At 49.1% G+C, this 20,515-nt stretch overlaps 1 protein-coding gene across 2 annotated transcripts in view; it reads left to right on the top strand.

The window, feature by feature from the left end:
* Positions 1–520: 520 nt before the first annotated feature.
* The window catches only part of WASF3 (WASP family member 3), a 46,551-nt gene continuing 26,556 nt past the window's right edge, over positions 521–20,515 (top strand). For both annotated transcript variants that reach the window (XM_054974884.1, XM_054974883.1), the window contains exons 1-2: positions 521–653; positions 9,241–9,375. In XM_054974884.1, coding sequence (XP_054830859.1) covers positions 521–653; positions 9,241–9,375 — 268 coding nt within the window. The remainder of the gene's footprint in view (positions 654–9,240; positions 9,376–20,515) is intronic.

Below are 20,515 nucleotides of genomic sequence, written 5' to 3'. Positions count from 1 at the left end.
TGCATGTAGCCAGTTGTCCGTTAAAGCAATTTCATTTAAATAAGAATAAGGTGAGTAGTGGGTTTGGGAATAACTTTGGGAGATGTTTAAATTAAGGTGTGGTATGTTATTTACATATTATATATAGAAACAGGTTTTGTTACCATGTCTCTTTTCTCATAGATCCTTCCTAGCCCCGCCACCACTGAGATTCTTTCACTGGCATGAAGACATATAATAAGCATGAAGACATATAATAAATTTTGTAATTATTGAATACAAAGATAGGAAACAGTGCATTAAAAGCAGTAGATATAAGAAATGTGGAGTTTGAAAACAATGCAGTAAAAACAAATGCATACAATACTGTGTCATAAACTACAGCTCATTTCCTTTATAAAAATGCCCTCCCTTTACACATTCTGCAGAATTATGGTTATTTATGTCATATTGCAATGGTAGTTGCTGGTTTCTAACTCTCTCTTGCTGTGTATGTCTGTGTTATTTTAATGCTGTGTTTTTTTAAAATAGATTGTGAATCATGCCATTGGTCAAAAGGAACATCGAACCTCGGCACCTCTGCCGAGGAGCTCTGCCTGATGGAATTACTAGTGAATTAGAATGTGTAACCAATAGCACTCTTGCTGCTATTATACGCCAACTAAGCAGCCTAAGTAAGTCATTCAGTCTTTTGAAAAAGTTTATTTTAGCTGGCCCATGATAACTACTGTTCACTAAGAAGCAGAATATGTAGGGCAGATGCTCTGCCATCCTGGCTTCATGTTGCAGAATCTTTCATACAGTGTTCCTTCTGTTATGGAATCTAAGCAGAGGAGGTACTTTGGGATGTCTTAAGCGGATACACTGGCCTTATAAGCTTGGTTGCTTGTTTCTCCCTACGTATCTGGGATTTAGAATTGCGCATGTGAAGATGCATGGCATTCCAGCTGCAGGACTGTGCCAAAACAGAATACTATTCAATCAAATTGCAGGATAAAGCTAGGAGTTCTTGATCTGCTTGATCTTTGTTTGTTTGTTTGTTTGTTTGTTAATTAATGCTATTTATAGTTCATCTTCGTTCTTCTGTGCCTCCACACATGGGGACTGCGCAGGCGCAGGCCAGCCGCCGGAGAATTTTCTAGAGCTTCCATGGCTCCGAAGGGGCCGTTTGTCGCGCGCCTCAGCGACCGTTTTCCCGCCCAAACGGTCACGTGATCCTCCAGCGACCAACGGCCCCTTCCCTCAGTTCTCTTCTTGCCGCCGCTTGGAGAGAACGTGAGCTTCGTTGCTCTGTGTTTTTGTGCTTCGTGCTTTATTCTGACTGATTGCTTGGCTTTTGACTTCGGACTTCGTGACCTCGACTATTCTTCGGATCTCGTTTCTGTGCCTGTTCTGTTTGGGGGAGACCCATAATGTAACGGCCTGTAAGATTTGCCAGGGCTTCACCAGCAAGGCCCGACAGGAGCGCAAGGCCCGTCTTAACTCCTCCCTGTGGCAGAAGGTCATGTCCGGAGGTGCCCCGTTGCCCTCCTCCAAGGCCGGCCCTAGCCCCTCTGCCGAACGGCATTCCGGAGCTGGCTCAGTGGCCTCCGCGAGGTCGGGGTCGAAACCGCGTCCCCCGAGTGCCTCGGCGTCGAGAGCGGCCTCTCCAGCGCAGGGACCGGTGCGGCCGCCCCGTAGCGCATCTTCTACCAGGTCGGATCCGAGACCGACATCGGAACCGAGGATCCGTCTACCGAGTCCCCGATCGGAACCGACGACCGGGTCGATTCCGGTAAAATCTAAGAGATCGAGGCCGAGGTCCCCTTCGAAGGCGAGGAGCGCGTCGGTTCCGAGGTCTTCTTCGGAACCGGCGAAGAAGAAGAAGAAGACCAAACATCACCGGTCGCCGCATCCCGCTCCCCAGGAAGAGGTCATCGTGCTTCCTCACACGCCTTCCCCTCATCTGGATTCCCCGGAGCCAGAGGACATCTCCGTGCCGGTGCCGGATCCGATGGCCTTCGAGACGGTGCCTGCAGAATTCTCTTCGGGACCGGAACCGAGCCCGCGCCGTCGGATCCGAACATCGCCTGCTCTTCGGTCGCCGAGGCTGGAACCGAGCCCGTCTCCTCGTCGGAGCCGTCCGTCGCCTGCCCGTCCGTCTCCACCAGCTGCCGGTCGTGAGCGACGTCGGTCTGGGGACAGTGTCCGATCGGTCCGGTCCACTGCGTCCCGACATCGACAGGCCTCCTACCTCCCCTCGCCATACCATTGCCAGTGGGAAGGGGCACCTGCAGGTTTCTCCGTGTCGGAACCGAGGCCTTCGACATCGAGGTCGGCGTGGGCTCCCCCTCCGCACCAGGTTCCGGAATCCCAGCTCGGTTCCGATGAGGAGGATGTGGAGAGCTTTGGCGGCTACCAGTCGGAGTCCTGGTCCGAACCATCGCCAGCTGAAGAGCTTGTACCATCTGCGGACTCGCCATTCGAGGACCTCCGCATCTACGCCGACCAGATGGCGAGGATGGCCAAGGCTCTCGAGATGGACATCTCCTCGGCGGTTCCCCAGACCAAGGACAAGCTCCTCAAGCGCATTTATGGAGACAACCCGGCATATGTTGGCTTCCCCATGCTCGAGGGTCTTGAGGAAATCGTGGAGAAGGTGTGGCAGGTGCCCTGCGATCAACCTCCAACATCCAAGAGGATTGAGCAGCTCTATAAGATCAAGCAGGGTACCTGGCCGGCGCTGGTGAAACACCCTCCACCTTCCTCCTTGGTCACAGAGGAGTTCAACCCCAGGCGATCGGGTCACTCCTCGGTACCTGCTGATAAGGAGGGCAAGAAACTGGATGCCATGGGCAGGCGCCAATACATTGTTTCTTCCCTAGGTCTGAGGATTGCCAACTATCAGACCATCATGGCAGGGTACCAGCTGTACCTCTGGGAGAAGTTGGCATCCTATACGCGAGACCTCCCTCCTGAGCAGAAGGCTGTGGTGTCCCTGCTGCAGACAGAGGCTGTGAGGCTGTCTAAGCAGCAGATGAACGCTGGAAGCCACGCTGCTGACACTGCTGCTAGAGGAATGGCTTCGGCGGTGGTCCTCAGGCGCCACTCCTGGTTGCGGTCTACGGCCCTGTCCCAAGAGGTGCGTTCCAGGGTGGAGAGCATGCCATTTGAGGGGGACTCGCTCTTTTCCAAAGCGACCGACGAGACCCTGAAGAAAAAGAAAGAGGACCGGCAGACGGCGCGGTCTTTGGGCCTGGCTCCAGCGGACAAGCCCTCCTCCAGGTCACGGTACGCTCCCCGATCTGGTCCTTACCATTACCAGGGCAGATACCATCAACAACGGCCGGGCTACCAGCAGTATCCTGCCTACCAACAGCGGCCTTACCCTCCCGCACAACAGCAGAGGAGGCGTCGGCCCTTCAAGCCTCGTCCGGCACAACAACCGGCCCAGCAGAAGGATCAGCAGGGCACCGGGAGGCAGTACTGACGGGTCACGCCAGCCGTATCCCCGAACTTTTCGGACAGACTTAGTCCACTCCTCTCTGAGTGGGAGTCAATAACATCTGACTCATGGGTCTTAACTATTGTTGAACTGGGATACGGGCTGGAGTTCGTTGAGCTGCCTAGATGCAGTTCACCCCTGACAGCTGTCAATAACACTATGGCCGAGCTGGATGCGGAGATCGTGTCGCTCTTGGCCAAAGGTGCTGTGGAAGAATTGCCCTATGAGGACTCTGTAAAGGGATTCTTCTCTAGGTTCTTCCTGGTCCCTAAGAAGGATGGGGGCTTACGTCCCATCTTGGATCTGAGGGGCCTTAATGCCTTCCTCAAGGTGACCAAATTCAAAATGGTAACGTTGGCGGCTGTGATCGCCTTGCTGAAACAGGGGGATTGGTTTGCGGTTCTTGACTTAAAAGACGCATACTTTCACGTGGGCATACGGAAGGAGCACAGGAAGTACCTGAGCTTTGTTTACCGGCAACGGGTTTTCCGGTATAAGGTGCTCCCCTTTGGCCTGTCCACTGCCCCACGAGTGTTCACTAAATGTGTGGCCCCTGTGGTTTCCTTCCTACGGGAAGAAGGCTGTACCATCTTTCCGTACCTCGATGACTGGCTCATCGTGGCTGAATCAGAGTCTAGGCTGGTGCAGGACATTGGCTTGGTACTTAGCACTTGCCAACGCCTGGGGCTCCTGGTGAACTTGGAGAAATCCAAGCTGGTGCCCAGCTGCAAGGTGTCCTACATTGGTGCACTTTTAGACTCTGTGGAGGGTAAGGCCCTGCTCCCCTTGGTGAGGGCTCGGTCCCTAAGGGGTCTAGTGTCCATGTTTAAAAAGAACCGGTTCCAGTCTGTGCGCACTATCCAGTGCTTACTAGGGCATATGGCAGCGGCCACCTCTGTGGTGCCTTTCGCTAGGCTGCGTATGCGCCCTCTGCAGAACTGGTTTGTGCGGAGGTATGATGCTCTACTGCACCCTCCGTCCCTCAAATTCTCTATCCCGAGGGTCATCCTCTCCTCCTTGGACTGGTGGCTGTCTGACGACAACTTGTTTAGAGGGACCCCTTTCGGGTATCAACACCATGACATCACGGTTACCACTGATGCCTCTCTGTTGGGATGGGGGGCTTACTGTGGTGATGTGTCGGTGCAAGATGTCTGGTCTGACAGGGAAAAGACCCTCCATATCAATGTGCTTGAACTAAGGGCCATTCGTTTCGCACTTGTGTCTCTTACAGCACTGCTGAGAAATCGTCATGTCTTGGTGCAGACGGACAACACGACTGCCATGTACTACGTGAATCAGCAGGGGGGCACAGTGTCCATGGCCCTGTGCCGGGAAGCCACACTCACTTGGCAGTGGGCTATCAAGAACGGCGTGTCGCTCCGTGCTATACACGTGGCTGGGTCGGACAATGCCCGGGCAGATGCCCTCAGCAGGGTCCCTTTACTGGAACACGAGTGGGAACTGAACGTAGAGTGCGTTGGGCCGATCTTCCAGATGTGGGGTCATCCAGTGATAGATGTGTTCGCCACTGCGGCGACCACCAAGGCCCACACGTTCTGTTCCAGGGCAGGGAGCGACCCCCTCTCTATTGGGGATGCCTTCCAGTTTACGTGGACGCAGGGCTTGCACTACATGTTTCCTCCGTTCCCCTTGATTCCCAGGGTCCTGTGCAAGATAGAGGAGGACGGGACGGACTGCATCCTGGTGGCCCCCTTCTGGCCACGCCAGGTTTGGTTCCCGAAGCTCCTGCGAATGTCCCAACGGACATATGTGAGTCTGCCCCCTCGGCAAGACCTTCTCCTAAACGGGAGCCTAGTCCACCACGATCCCAGGAAGCTGCACCTAACGGCGTGGCGGATCATTCCTCCCCGGTAGGCTTTACTGACGAGGTGCAGAGGGTCCTCCTGAATGCTCGTCGGCCATCCACTAGGCGCGCTTATGCGGCCAAGTGGCGCAGGTTTGAGCTCTGGGCACTTGCCAGAGGGGTGGTGCCTGACAACAGTCCCTTGGGGGTTGTGTTCGAGTATTTGTGCCACTTGCGTGGCCGGGGCTTGAAGGCTTCCTCCCTCAAGGTCCACCTGGCAGCGATATCAGCTGCTCACACCCGAGTTGAGGGTGCTACGGTGTTTTCTCACCCACAATCCCGCCAGTTCCTTAAGGGCATGTACAATCTTTACCCACCTGTGTCAGCGCCAGTGCCTCAGTGGTCGCTGTCCTTGGTGCTCTCACGTCTCATGTTGCCTCCATTTGAACCGATGGCTACATGCCCCTTGGATATGCTATCCTATAAGGTAGCATTCTTGGTGGCCGTCACATCGGCCAGAAGGGTCAGTGAGCTGTCTGCACTGAGGTCTGACCCTCCCTTTCTTGTGTTTCACCCCAACAAGGTGGTCCTGCGTCCCTGCCTTGGGTTCCTGCCTAAGGTGGTGTCCGCCTTCCACCTCTCGCAGGATATCTCACTGCCTGCATTCTTTCCTCAACCCTCCTCTAAGGGGGAAAAGGCCCTCCATACCCTAGACTTGAAGAGGGCCCTAGCCTATTACCTGGATAGGACGAAGGGATTCCGCACCTGTCCTCACCTGTTTGTATGTTTTGGGGCCAAGGACAAGGGTAACAGGGCTTCCTCACAGACCCTGTCTAGGTGGATTGTGACGGCCATTAGCAAGGCCTATTCCCTGGCAGGGGTGGCTTGCCCGCTTCATGTGAGAGCCCACTCCACGCGGTCCCAAGCATCCTCTTCGGCACTCCTCAGGGGGGTGCCCCTGGTTAACATTTGTAAAGCAGCCACATGGTCCTCTGCAGACACCTTTGTCAGGCATTACGTCGTTGATGTCAATGCGGAGCAGGATGTATCTGTGGCCAAGGCTGTCTTACACTCCCTTTTTTCCTGAGGGAGTTTTGGAATGACTTTCTTGGCGTACCTGTTGGGTACCCTTGAGTGAAAGTGTGTATATATGTACCTGGGGGTGTGTATATATGTAAATATTGAATATTTATGTGTCCTTACACAGTATTTTTACATAGATGTATATATGCATATCTATTTATTGTTGATCTTGTTTGCTTAATAAAATTGTGTTGGACTTCACCCCCGCCTTCCTTATTGTGTGAAGCTTGGTACACTCCCATGTGTGGAGGCACAGAAGAACGAAGATGAAAACAGGGTTAACATACCTGTAACTTATGTTCATCGAGTTCTTCTGTGCTGACACACAACCCTCCCTCCTACCCCGCTGTGAACTCCAATGCACGGTATTGTGATGGCTGTAACGGATATTGGTGTTTTTAAGGTGTTACGGCTGAAGTGTGTTGGTCAAGCGGCGGCAAGGGAGAACTGAGGGAAGGGGCCGTTGGTCGCTGGAGGATCACGTGACCGTTTGGGCGGGAAAACGGTCGCTGAGGCGCGCGACAAACGGCCCCTTCGGAGCCATGGAAGCTCTAGAAAATTCTCCGGCGGCTGGCCTGCGCCTGCGCAGTCCCCATGTGTGTCAGCACAGAAGAACTCGATGAACATAAGTTACAGGTATGTTAACCCTGTTTTCACCTTTCTTCCTGAGTCATAAGGAGGATTACACAGTGTAGGTCAATACAATCAAAAGCTGGCATTGGAAGTGCTAAACAATGAAATCAGAAAGATGGAAGCAATAAAAGGAATAAAAATGAAAGGAGAAGAATATAAGTTACAAGCATTTGCGGACGACTTGATATGTATTTTGGAAGAACCTATAGAAGCAATTGATTCCTTGATGAAGAAATTAAGAAGATTTGGCGAAATGGAGGAATGAAACTTAATTACCAAAAAACAAAGATAATTACCAAGAATATGACAAAAATACAAATTAAGAAGTTAATGGAGAAATCCGGTTTTCAATGGGGGTGGGTGGGAAGTTAAATACTTAGGAATCCACATAACTAATAGAGTTACCTCCTTAATGGAAGACAACTACCAGAAATTACTAAAAGAAGTCAAGGAAGATCTGAATAAATGGAAAGACATGCATATATCTCTCTTAAGCCTAATAGCTACAATTAAAATGAACATATTACCAAAATACATGTTTCTATTTCAGACCATTCCAATTATAAGAAATCAATCATATTTTCAAGAATTAAATAAAATAATTTCAAAATTCATATGGCAAAGTAAAAGACCAAGAATAAGATTCAAAGTCCTACAGAACTCCAAAGAGAAAGCAGGATGTGACCTGCCTGACTGGGAACTATACTACAAGGCTTCCACGTTGGTATGGATAATGGAATGGATCCTACTGTGCAACTCAAGACTTTTAAAATTAGAAGGACATGACCTTAAGTTGGGATGGCATGCCTACCTCTGGTACCAAAAAACAGATACACATAAATATTTTAAGGATCATATAATAAGAAAATCCCTGATGAATGTTTGGGAGAAAATAAAAGCCCAAATATATACAAAAACACCAAGATGGATATCACCAGTGGAAGCATGTACCCAACCAAACTTACTAAAATGGGAGAATATGTACACCTATGAACAGCTGTTAGGAAAGGATGGGAAGCTAATGTCAACAGAAGAACTAAACAGAGCATTGAGACAGGATGGTGGCTAAGAGCGCAAATAGAATCCAGATTTACTAAAGATAAAACACAGGGATTCTACATGGAACGATGCCCCTTTGATAAGATGCAGTTAGAAACAAATGGAAAACTAGAAAAGTATATGCCTTCATGAAACAATTGAATACAGAAAAGAAGGCACTAAAAGATCATACGGCAAAGTGGGAACAAAACCTGGGGCATGGCATAGATTTGGAGCAGTGGCTACAGATATGGAGAACAAATATCAAAATAACAAAATCATCCACCTTCAAAGAAAACCTATATAAAGTGTTTTATAGGTGGTATGTGACACCAGAAAAATTAGTAAAAATGTATCCCAAAGTACCCAAAATAAGTACTGGAAGTGTAAAGAGAAAACGGGCACCTTTTTCCATATATGGTGGCGATGTAAAAAAGCGAAGAAATATTGGAAAGGGATACATGAATTGCTGCAAGAGGTGCTAGAAATGAATATACCCTTCAAATCGGAAATGCTCCTACTAAATATAATGCCGGAGGAGATAAATAGGGAAAATAGATATTTGATAATCCATATAATAACAGCAGCAAGAATAGTATATGCCAGATATTGGAAAAATACAGATATACCAACAAAAGAAGAATTGATAGAGAAAATCTTAGAGACGGCAGAACTGGACACACTGACAGAATAAATGAAAAAAACAAACATGATGGGAAACAAAAATGGACCCCGCTGTATAGGTGGGTTGAACAGAAGTATAACGTAGGGACATAACTGTATGTTAGCAAAACACAATTAAATGAATGAGGAAAGAAAAAAGTACTAGAATTAAAGAAAGTAGACTTACAGTGATGATAGCTTAGTGGAAAATAATATAATTATGATGGAATTTGTAGAGACGAAATGAAATGCATGGTATATATCATGATGTAACCAAAAAATGTAAGATTTTTTATTAACTCTGCTATCAGAATAAGCTGGAACTAAAAACTAATTAAAATTACAATCAAAAGCTGGGACATTTAGTAAACATTCAATAAACAGTGCAATTGGGTGAAGATTGCAGAAACACTGGAAGTAAAGTGAAAATACTGAACTCTGAAAAAACTCTGTGCCACTACTTTGTGCAGTATTTTATGAATAATATGTATTGCTGTGGGACATTTAGTAAATATTTCAAGATTTAAGGAAATGTTCTTTTATTTCCCTGCAGGCAAGCATGCTGAAGACATATTTGGTGAGCTGTTTAATGAGGCCAACAACTTCTATATTAGAGCGAATTCCCTTCAAGACAGAATTGATCGCCTTGCTGTCAAAGTAACCCAGCTGGATTCTACTGTGGAAGAAGGTAGGTAACTGCATTTCAGCATTGAGCCAGAAATGATATTGATAAAAGCACAGTAATTAATTGAACAACAGTCATTTTTTTTCCTGTGGAGCTGTTTTGAGTCAGAGTTCATTTTACCTTCTCTTAAAAGTAGACATTTTGGGGGAAGATCCAGATTGACAATGGGTGGAAGATCTACTTTAGGATGAATAGTCACAAAAATGCTACTCTTCCCTTGATATGATACAGAAGATTCTCTTAGAAAATTTAGAACTATCTATTCAAGATAGATAGTTGTTGGATTTTAGTGTGATTAGGGCCACTAATCATTATTCGAAAGTAGCATCATAGAAGCAAGTTAGGTAATATGCTGCTTCCCCTCAGAGGTTTTTCTTCACCATTGCTTCCAAATTGAACCATGCTTTTTAAAACATCACATAACAACGTTTACTCTACAGGACTTCTCTTTCTTAGATATTTCCCAGACCTGGTTTCTTATTTTTTTAATAAAGAAGCCCAAACGTGTTACCTGAATTGGTCTCCTTGTGAGTAAGAGAGTTTGGGGGGAATTAGCAGCAATGAGTAAGGCTATGCAAGAGGAGTAACTGCAGGGAAAATCTCCACCAAGATTTTCCCAAGATAGCAGATGAGACTGGTGTTTTAAGTTCAAAGGGCAATCTTTTATTAAAAGAGGAAATTGCCCATGCACACAGGAGTAAATAAGAAATGGTTACACACACACAGAGTCCTAGGAAGCTAGGCAGAAGGTGGAATAGAGTGAGGGGAAGTCTCTTTACTAATCCTGAAGAGTAGAGTAGTCCGCGGACGAAGAGAGCTTCAAACGTCCAGCATTCTCAGCCAGGAAAGAGAGAGAAACTTAGGGAAGTGACCCCAAGGATACAGCGCTCAGATCTGGAGGCACAGTGTGCACACCTGATTGAGGCTAGAGCCCTGGTTCTTATAGGGTAAAACATGCCCTGAGGCAGTAGGAGTCCCTTTAGCCATTGGGACAAAGACCTTAAAGATCAGTCTCTGGAATTACAAAGGTTTGATTACCTTGATTACTTGCTGCCGGGGTGTGTGAAAGGAAAAGCAAAGTCTCCTGGAACTGCACAAAAGGGGCTGTTTGTTAATGGGTTCTACCAGAGCTGAGTTGATGACTTCAAATATGAGAAAATACAGGTTCCCAGAGATAGAAATTAACTTACAGATGCTGACTGACTGCTCACGAGTTTGGGGTAGGAAATGTAATCATGGGAAGAGGGCATTGGAATGTGCTAATGGGGTGACACAGTGCAGCCGTTGTTGTGGTCTCAAGCCAGTTGCTGGAAAGATAGTAAATCCAATCACCCTAGTCTTTTGCATTTACATGCACATTCCAGGCATACCCGAATCTCTTGGGCTGGGTTAAGCAACATTCTGCCTAATCAGCTTGGAATTTCCCCTGATGCAGACCAAGCTGCATTAATCCACAGGCCTGTATTAAAGCTGCATTATATCACAGGCCTGTATTAAAGGTATATCAAACATGGTGAAGGCCAGGGCCGACTGCTTACCCATGTTTATACACTCTCTGGATGGGAAGGCACACATTTTCAAATCTCCCGCCCACATTGTCAAGATTTTCCTTCCATCAGCACTTTGTGGCTGCTGTTTTCCCCACCATACCACCAGAGAGATTGTTGAAGAAGTATTTTCAAGGTGATAATTACTATTGTGCCATTGTATGATAGTGTTAAAACCATCTGGTGCCACAGTCTATTAATTTCTCAGAATTCCCCGCTTTCATTCAAAACAAGCGATAGAAGGTGCAGCGGGCAGTTTTAATCCAAATTGCCTGAGAGGGAAAGTGGAGGGGAAGGTGCAAGACACCTAGAATGGAGTGGGAATTCACAGATCAGCTGATAGAGTGGATACTGCATTGCTGCTACAAATGTTTCTGCATTTGTAGTGGCAATGAAAGCAACTTGGCGAATCATCACCATGTGGATACAGGCCACAGTTTGGTTATACATTTGAACTGAGCTGCCACATAGAGTGGTTGCATCACAGAGGTGGTTTCGGATATCTTCTATAAAAACATCATCATACTTGTCTAACAGGATGGTAGTTTGTGGCCATGGTGCATTGGTGCTACATGTGCCACATCTGAAGACTTCACACCACATTGCATCCAGAATGAATGATCTCCCAACTTTAGTGCATGCTGACAAAAATAATGAGTTGTGTTAATTAAGTATCCTGAACAATGTGAAAAATATAAGCTTTTATAATTGCCTAGGCTCACGTCCTCAGAAGTAAAACCAAGTCCTTAAATTTTAAAAGCACATACAGAAATTTAAAAGCCTTTCTTGCTAGTTCTGCTTCTAAAAATAAATGTATAAATACTGGTTCCTCATTGTATCTTGCTGTGCAGTCCCTCATTGGGACTGCTCAGGCCAGCCAAGGAGAAAGATTCTTTAGCTCTGAAAAAGTGTAGGGAGGCGCGTGTGTGGGCTGTTTCCCACCAGAACAGCATGCATAGTTGATGGGAGCGCCCCCATATCCCTCAGTTCTTCTTTTGCGAGGTTCTTCTGCTAGCCTGCTCTTGCACTTCACTTCTATCCTATCTACCAGTGATTTCTTTATCGCCCCCTCTCTATCGGATAGACTTGCACTGAGGCATGAAGATGACACATACAAACAAGCATGACTCATGCCTTCTCTAGTGAGTTGCATAATGTCGTGAACTGCCATCATTGCCAACAGTTCACCGCTAAAGCTAGAGCAAATAGAGCTTCACGCTTATAGGCTCTGACAAACCAGCAGCAAAATCATCTGCTGCGCCTGAGCCTACACCTCGACCGGACTTACCTTTGATTTTGAGGGCTCATACACCCGATTGCGCCAGGCCCAGGTCTCTGTTGGGTCTGATGTTGGAGAACCATTCTGAAGTATCAATTCCACAATGTCATAGATCATTGGAACTGGCCTGTTCCAAGCCCGCCATGTCTGAGCCTCTGGCAAAAAAAAAGCCCCCGCCAAACATCTTATGAAACCCTCTTCCTTGCACCAAAAAACAAACAAACCCAAGTATCATCACACCTTGGCACCAGCACCTGCCTTGGCACTAGTAACTGTGGAGGAGGAGAAGGCCGTCATTGCACCTCCATATACTTCCTCCCTGCTGCACACACCCCTTCCGTACACCGAGAGGAGGAAGGCTCTGCATGGAGCAATGAATTGGTCACCAACCTTCTTCTCGTCTCCACCCAATTTCCGACTGCCTTGCCACCGCATACACAGGAACTTCAACCTTCTGTTCCAACAACGACCTGGCAGATGCATTTGGTTCCAACACCCTACCCAACATTTGGTTTCCGTGCCCTACCTTCTCCGATACCTTCCCTGGTGCACTTTATTATTTGGCAGGACCTGTTCAAATGACTCCAGCCTCAGGTGTTGGTTTCATCTTCAGGTCCTAATCCTTCCTTGGCCATGACTCTTCCGTTGGTTCTTGGACCTTTGGTCCAACCTTCTAGATCCCATGTGGTGTCAGCAATCTATGATTCTGAGGACGAGGAAGCAGTTTCGCAATCTGATGTTGCCTCTAAGTTGGTTTCTGATACCTTCACCTGAAGAGACTGTAGGGGACACGACAGCATCTTCCTCCTCCAGTGATGATTACCACCTGTTCTCTGAACTGATGCTATGGATGGACTGGCGTAATAAGATAGAATACTTCCTCTTTAAGGGCACTTCCCCTTTGATAACGCATCTCTCTTTTTAGAGAGAACTGATGATTCCTTGTCTCAAATGAGGAAGAATCATTATATAGCAAGGTCCCTTGGAGTCATTGCTTCCCCTCATCAGCAGCATTTCAGGTACAGTTAACAAGGCCAATAGTCATATCAGGACCGCTCTGCTAGATATCCCCACAAACAGTATCATCAACAAAGACCCTATGCTACCGTTCAACTACAGAATGAGAAGAGACTGCTTAAATCTAAGCCAAGATCCTCACAACCACAGTCTCCCAAATCTTTGTGTGAACAGAAAACACTATTCTGAGACCCAAGAGTATATTTCTTGGAAGACTGTGCCCATTTTCTTCCATTTTGAAGTCTATTACAGAAGACACTTTGGTCCTCTCAATCATTCGGGAGGACTATCACTTGCCTTTCTCACAGTTACTTCCATTGGGTTCCCCATCTGCTCAAACATCCACCTGTTCTGAAGCACTACAGCAGGCCATAGACAATCTACTCCTGAAGCGGGCTATACAAAGAGTTTCAGATGAAAACTCCTATATTGGCTTCTACTCGAGATATGTTTTGGTTTCTAAAGAGGATGGAGGCTTTAGGCCCATATTAGATCTTAGAAAGTTTAATAAGTTTATTAAAGTTTATAAGTTTTGAATGCTAATACTCTCCCAAGTGATGCAGTTGTTGGATCCTGAGTCCTGGTTCTCTGAGTCCAGTAGCACCTATAAGACTAACAACACCATTTGTGGTAGGGTATGAGCTTTCGTGAGTCACAGCTCATTTCTTTAAAGTGAGCTGTGATTCACGAAAGCTCATACTCTACCACAAATGTTGTTAGTCTTACAAGTGGTACTGGACTCTTGCTCTTCTCTGTTGCTACAGACAGACCAACACAGCTACCCATCTTGATCTATTTCCTGGTTCTCTGTCATTGATCTCAAGGATGCATAGTTCCATATTTCTATTCACTCATTTTACAGGAAGTACCTGTGTTTTAAATGTAGTTTGGTGTGTTATTAGTACACTGCTCTTCCATTTGGTCTACCCACAGCACCTAGGGAGTTTATTAAGTGCATGACACTTGTGGTTGCCCACCTTAGGTCCCAGGGTTGTACTCTTTACCCTTTTCTTGAGGATTGGCTGGTAACTGCCCACTCAGACCAAATTATATCAATATACCAACCGTATTCTGACTACCATATCTTGTTTGGGCCTTCTGATTAATTGGAAGACATCTCGGCTTACTCCCTCCCATTGTATTCAATTTATTGGGGCAGAATTCAAGTCCATTTTAGCAGGGGCCCACCTACCAGAGCACAGGACATGAGACATCATTTCTTTTATATGCCTCTTTCAGTCCAATCAATCTTACTGATTCAAAAACTCCTACGACTTGTGGCATCTACCACCACAGTTACCCCTTTTGCATGTTGCATGTATCCATTCACAAAGAGACGTTACTCTCCATCCCTAAGTCTGTTGTTAAACCCCTACTATGGTGGTCTGATACCATAAACCTCTTACAAGGCTGTCCATTCGGAATTCAGTATCCTAATGTTATCGTAACTACAGGTGCCTTTTTAGTAGACTGGGGAGCTCATTGCACAGGCTGTTCTACTCAGTGCACTTGGCCTGCCTTCGAATCTCGACTACCCATTAATGTTTTGGAATTCAGGGCAATCCGTTACTCCCTTGCTTCTTTCTCTTATACAACTCGAACAAGCAAGGCAGAATTGCTTTGTCAGCGCTCTGCACTGAGGGTAAAGCAACCTTGGAATGTGCCATAACCAACGATACCTGCAGGCCATAGATGAAGCTGGGTCATTCAACCAGGGCAGATGCCCTCAGCAGAGTGTTCCAGGCCAATTATGAGTGGACCATCGCAGACAAATATATTCTATCGGTCTTCCAGCTATAGGATTTCCCAAACATAGACCTTTTCACCATGTCCCTCAACTCCAACGCCAGCAAGTGTCAGGTTCTGACTGTTTTTCATATGTGTTCAAACCAAAGAGACTCCATTTTAATCCTGTCAGTGTTTTAAGTGCTTCTTTTGCAGGTGGCAAGCAGTTCAGTAGAAGATAACTTAGAGAAGAGGAATGTTTTGACTACAACCTTTCCAGTCTTGGGAAGCTTTCGTTTTCTCAGCCTCGGGCCGATTGTTTTGAGAACTGTGGGGGAGGATGGGGCCTGCAGGGATTGCTATTCTGCACCTTAGCCTTTGCCTGTCATTCGTAACAATATTCATGTAACAGCCAAGATCTTGTACCTTGGATAGTGGACTATAATGGTTGTTTATCTTCAGTAAATCTTTTGAAATCAATGGACTCATGTCTCATTGCAAGAGATAGTCTGGATTGCAACTTTTAGTAAGCCACAGTCTGACAGCAAGTTCCGCTCCCTAGCGGACAGCGACTCCAATGCCCTAGGTGTGACACGTTTCAGATATCTTGGCACCAGGGGTTGTTTTGTGCTTCCCCCCTATAATCCCCAAGGTCCTATGCAAGAACAGACACTTCAGCACCAACTACATCCTGATTACTCATTTTTGGCCCAGGAAGGAATGATTCACCGCCTTTTTGTCCATGTCTTGGGGTTGCTACCTACATTTTCCTTCAATGCCAGACCTGTTACACAAGGACGATGTATTCTACCATGACGTGAACAGGCTGAAACTCACGGCTTGGTTGCTCAACCCGCCTACTCCCCCTCCTTCTCAGGGGAGGTTTCCAGAATACTTCAAAATGTCTGTAGAGCCTCAACTCATGCTTCTTACGAGCAGAAGTGGAAAGAATTTGCTTCTTGGGTAGAATGCAAGAGCTTGTCTCTCTTTTCTATAATAATTTATTTTCAATTACCTATAATTTATTTTCGGTTACCTGGTTCATATACAGAAGCATGGTCCATATAAAGAAACGTGGCCTATCCACCTTGTCTCTTCCATCTTGCAGCGATTTCGGCCTTGCACAACACAATCAATGACAAAACGGTTTTCTTTCACTGCCTGTTCAAACAGTTCCTAACCCCACTACTGTCCCACAATGGAGCCTGTCATTGGTTCTCGTTCATTTCATGTTTTCCTCTTTTGAACCCTTGGCGTCCTGTCCTTACTGTCCTGGAAGGTGGCTTTCCAGTAGCTGTCACGTCTGCCAGATGAATAAGTGAGATGACTGCTCTTAGGGTTGGCCCACCCATTACACAGTTCTACCCTGAGAAGGTAGTGTTCATCTTCGTTCTTCTGTGCCTCCACACATGGGGACTGCGCAGGCGCAGGCCAGCCGCCGGAGAATTTTCTAGAGCTTCCATGGCTCCGAAGGGGCCGTTTGTCGCGCGCCTCAGCGACCGTTTTCCCGCCCAAACGGTCACGTGATCCTCCAGCGACCAACGGCCCCTTCCCTCAGTTCTCTTCTTGCCGCCGCTTGGAGAGAACGTGAGCTTCGTTGCTCTGTGTTTTTGTGCTTCGTGCTTTATTCTGACTGATTGCTTGGCTTTTGACTTCGGACTTCGTGACCTCGACTATTCTTCGGATCTCGTTTGGACTTTGTTGTGGACTCGGTAATTTGACTCGGACTGTTTGTTGACCTTCCTTTTGCGTGCCCCTGAAGATGGCCTCAAAGGCTCTCTTCAAGCATTGCCTCCAATGCCACACTAAGATGGCCAAGACCGATGGCCATGAACTGTGCCTGTTCTGTTTGGGGGAGACCCATAATGTAACGGCCTGTAAGATTTGCCAGGGCTTCACCAGCAAGGCCCGACAGGAGCGCAAGGCCCGTCTTAACTCCTCCCTGTGGCAGAAGGTCATGTCCGGAGGTGCCCCGTTGCCCTCCTCCAAGGCCGGCCCTAGCCCCTCTGCCGAACGGCATTCCGGAGCTGGCTCAGTGGCCTCCGCGAGGTCGGGGTCGAAACCGCGTCCCCCGAGTGCCTCGGCGTCGAGAGCGGCCTCTCCAGCGCAGGGACCGGTGCGGCCGCCCCGTAGCGCATCTTCCACCAGGTCGGATCCGAGACCGACATCGGAACCGAGGATCCGTCTACCGAGTCCCCGATCGGAACCGACGACCGGGTCGATTCCGGTAAAATCTAAGAGATCGAGGCCGAGGTCCCCTTCGAAGGCGAGGAGCGCGTCGGTTCCGAGGTCTTCTTCGGAACCGGCGAAGAAGAAGAAGAAGACCAAACATCACCGGTCGCCGCATCCCGCTCCCCAGGAAGAGGTCATCGTGCTTCCTCACACGCCTTCCCCTCATCTGGATTCCCCGGAGCCAGAGGACATCTCCATGCCGGTGCCGGATCCGATGGCCTTCGAGACGGTGCCTGCAGAATTCTCTTCGGGACCGGAACCGAGCCCGCGCCGTCGGATCCGAACATCGCCTGCTCTTCGGTCGCCGAGGCTGGAACCGAGCCCGTCTCCTCGTCGGAGCCGTCCGTCGCCTGCCCGTCCGTCTCCACCAGCTGCCGGTCGTGAGCGACGTCGGTCTGGGGACAGTGTCCGATCGGTCCGGTCCACTGCGTCCCGACATCGACAGGCCTCCTACCTCCCCTCGCCATACCATTGCCAGTGGGAAGGGGCACCTGCAGGTTTCTCCGTGTCGGAACCGAGGCCTTCGACATCGAGGTCGGCGTGGGCTCCCCCTCCGCACCAGGTTCCGGAATCCCAGCTCGGTTCCGATGAGGAGGATGTGGAGAGCTTTGGCGGCTACCAGTCGGAGTCCTGGTCCGAACCATCGCCAGCTGAAGAGCTTGTACCATCTGCGGACTCGCCATTCGAGGACCTCCGCATCTACGCCGACCAGATGGCGAGGATGGCCAAGGCTCTCGAGATGGACATCTCCTCGGCGGTTCCCCAGACCAAGGACAAGCTCCTCAAGCGCATTTATGGAGACAACCCGGCATATGTTGGCTTCCCCATGCTCGAGGGTCTTGAGGAAATCGTGGAGAAGGTGTGGCAGGTGCCCTGCGATCAACCTCCAACATCCAAGAGGATTGAGCAGCTCTATAAGATCAAGCAGGGTACCTGGCCGGCGCTGGTGAAACACCCTCCACCTTCCTCCTTGGTCACAGAGGAGTTCAACCCCAGGCGATCGGGTCACTCCTCGGTACCTGCTGATAAGGAGGGCAAGAAACTGGATGCCATGGGCAGGCGCCAATACATTGTTTCTTCCCTAGGTCTGAGGATTGCCAACTATCAGACCATCATGGCAGGGTACCAGCTGTACCTCTGGGAGAAGTTGGCATCCTATACGCGAGACCTCCCTCCTGAGCAGAAGGCTGTGGTGTCCCTGCTGCAGACAGAGGCTGTGAGGCTGTCTAAGCAGCAGATGAACGCTGGAAGCCACGCTGCTGACACTGCTGCTAGAGGAATGGCTTCGGCGGTGGTCCTCAGGCGCCACTCCTGGTTGCGGTCTACGGCCCTGTCCCAAGAGGTGCGTTCCAGGGTGGAGAGCATGCCATTTGAGGGGGACTCGCTCTTTTCCAAAGCGACCGACGAGACCCTGAAGAAAAAGAAAGAGGACCGGCAGACGGCGCGGTCTTTGGGCCTGGCTCCAGCGGACAAGCCCTCCTCCAGGTCACGGTACGCTCCCCGATCTGGTCCTTACCATTACCAGGGCAGATACCATCAACAACGGCCGGGCTACCAGCAGTATCCTGCCTACCAACAGCGGCCTTACCCTCCCGCACAACAGCAGAGGAGGCGTCGGCCCTTCAAGCCTCGTCCGGCACAACAACCGGCCCAGCAGAAGGATCAGCAGGGCACCGGGAGGCAGTACTGACGGGTCACGCCAGCCGTATCCCCGAACTTTTCGGACAGACTTAGTCCACTCCTCTCTGAGTGGGAGTCAATAACATCTGACTCATGGGTCTTAACTATTGTTGAACTGGGATACGGGCTGGAGTTCGTTGAGCTGCCTAGATGCAGTTCACCCCTGACAGCTGTCAATAACACTATGGCCGAGCTGGATGCGGAGATCGTGTCGCTCTTGGCCAAAGGTGCTGTGGAAGAATTGCCCTATGAGGACTCTGTAAAGGGATTCTTCTCTAGGTTCTTCCTGGTCCCTAAGAAGGATGGGGGCTTACGTCCCATCTTGGATCTGAGGGGCCTTAATGCCTTCCTCAAGGTGACCAAATTCAAAATGGTAACGTTGGCGGCTGTGATCGCCTTGCTGAAACAGGGGGATTGGTTTGCGGTTCTTGACTTAAAAGACGCATACTTTCACGTGGGCATACGGAAGGAGCACAGGAAGTACCTGAGCTTTGTTTACCGGCAACGGGTTTTCCGGTATAAGGTGCTCCCCTTTGGCCTGTCCACTGCCCCACGAGTGTTCACTAAATGTGTGGCCCCTGTGGTTTCCTTCCTACGGGAAGAAGGCTGTACCATCTTTCCGTACCTCGATGACTGGCTCATCGTGGCTGAATCAGAGTCTAGGCTGGTGCAGGACATTGGCTTGGTACTTAGCACTTGCCAACGCCTGGGGCTCCTGGTGAACTTGGAGAAATCCAAGCTGGTGCCCAGCTGCAAGGTGTCCTACATTGGTGCACTTTTAGACTCTGTGGAGGGTAAGGCCCTGCTCCCCTTGGTGAGGGCTCGGTCCCTAAGGGGTCTAGTGTCCATGTTTAAAAAGAACCGGTTCCAGTCTGTGCGCACTATCCAGTGCTTACTAGGGCATATGGCAGCGGCCACCTCTGTGGTGCCTTTCGCTAGGCTGCGTATGCGCCCTCTGCAGAACTGGTTTGTGCGGAGGTATGATGCTCTACTGCACCCTCCGTCCCTCAAATTCTCTATCCCGAGGGTCATCCTCTCCTCCTTGGACTGGTGGCTGTCTGACGACAACTTGTTTAGAGGGACCCCTTTCGGGTATCAACACCATGACATCACGGTTACCACTGATGCCTCTCTGTTGGGATGGGGGGCTTACTGTGGTGATGTGTCGGTGCAAGATGTCTGGTCTGACAGGGAAAAGACCCTCCATATCAATGTGCTTGAACTAAGGGCCATTCGTTTCGCACTTGTGTCTCTTACAGCACTGCTGAGAAATCGTCATGTCTTGGTGCAGACGGACAACACGACTGCCATGTACTACGTGAATCAGCAGGGGGGCACAGTGTCCATGGCCCTGTGCCGGGAAGCCACACTCACTTGGCAGTGGGCTATCAAGAACGGCGTGTCGCTCCGTGCTATACACGTGGCTGGGTCGGACAATGCCCGGGCAGATGCCCTCAGCAGGGTCCCTTTACTGGAACACGAGTGGGAACTGAACGTAGAGTGCGTTGGGCCGATCTTCCAGATGTGGGGTCATCCAGTGATAGATGTGTTCGCCACTGCGGCGACCACCAAGGCCCACACGTTCTGTTCCAGGGCAGGGAGCGACCCCCTCTCTATTGGGGATGCCTTCCAGTTTACGTGGACGCAGGGCTTGCACTACATG

The sequence above is a fragment of the Eublepharis macularius genome, chromosome 3 (assembly GCF_028583425.1).
Source record: "Eublepharis macularius isolate TG4126 chromosome 3, MPM_Emac_v1.0, whole genome shotgun sequence".
Classification (NCBI taxonomy): Eukaryota; Metazoa; Chordata; class Lepidosauria; order Squamata; family Eublepharidae; genus Eublepharis; species Eublepharis macularius.
Note: the sequence above shows the minus strand (reverse complement) of the source record. Positions and strands in the feature narration are given on the sequence as shown.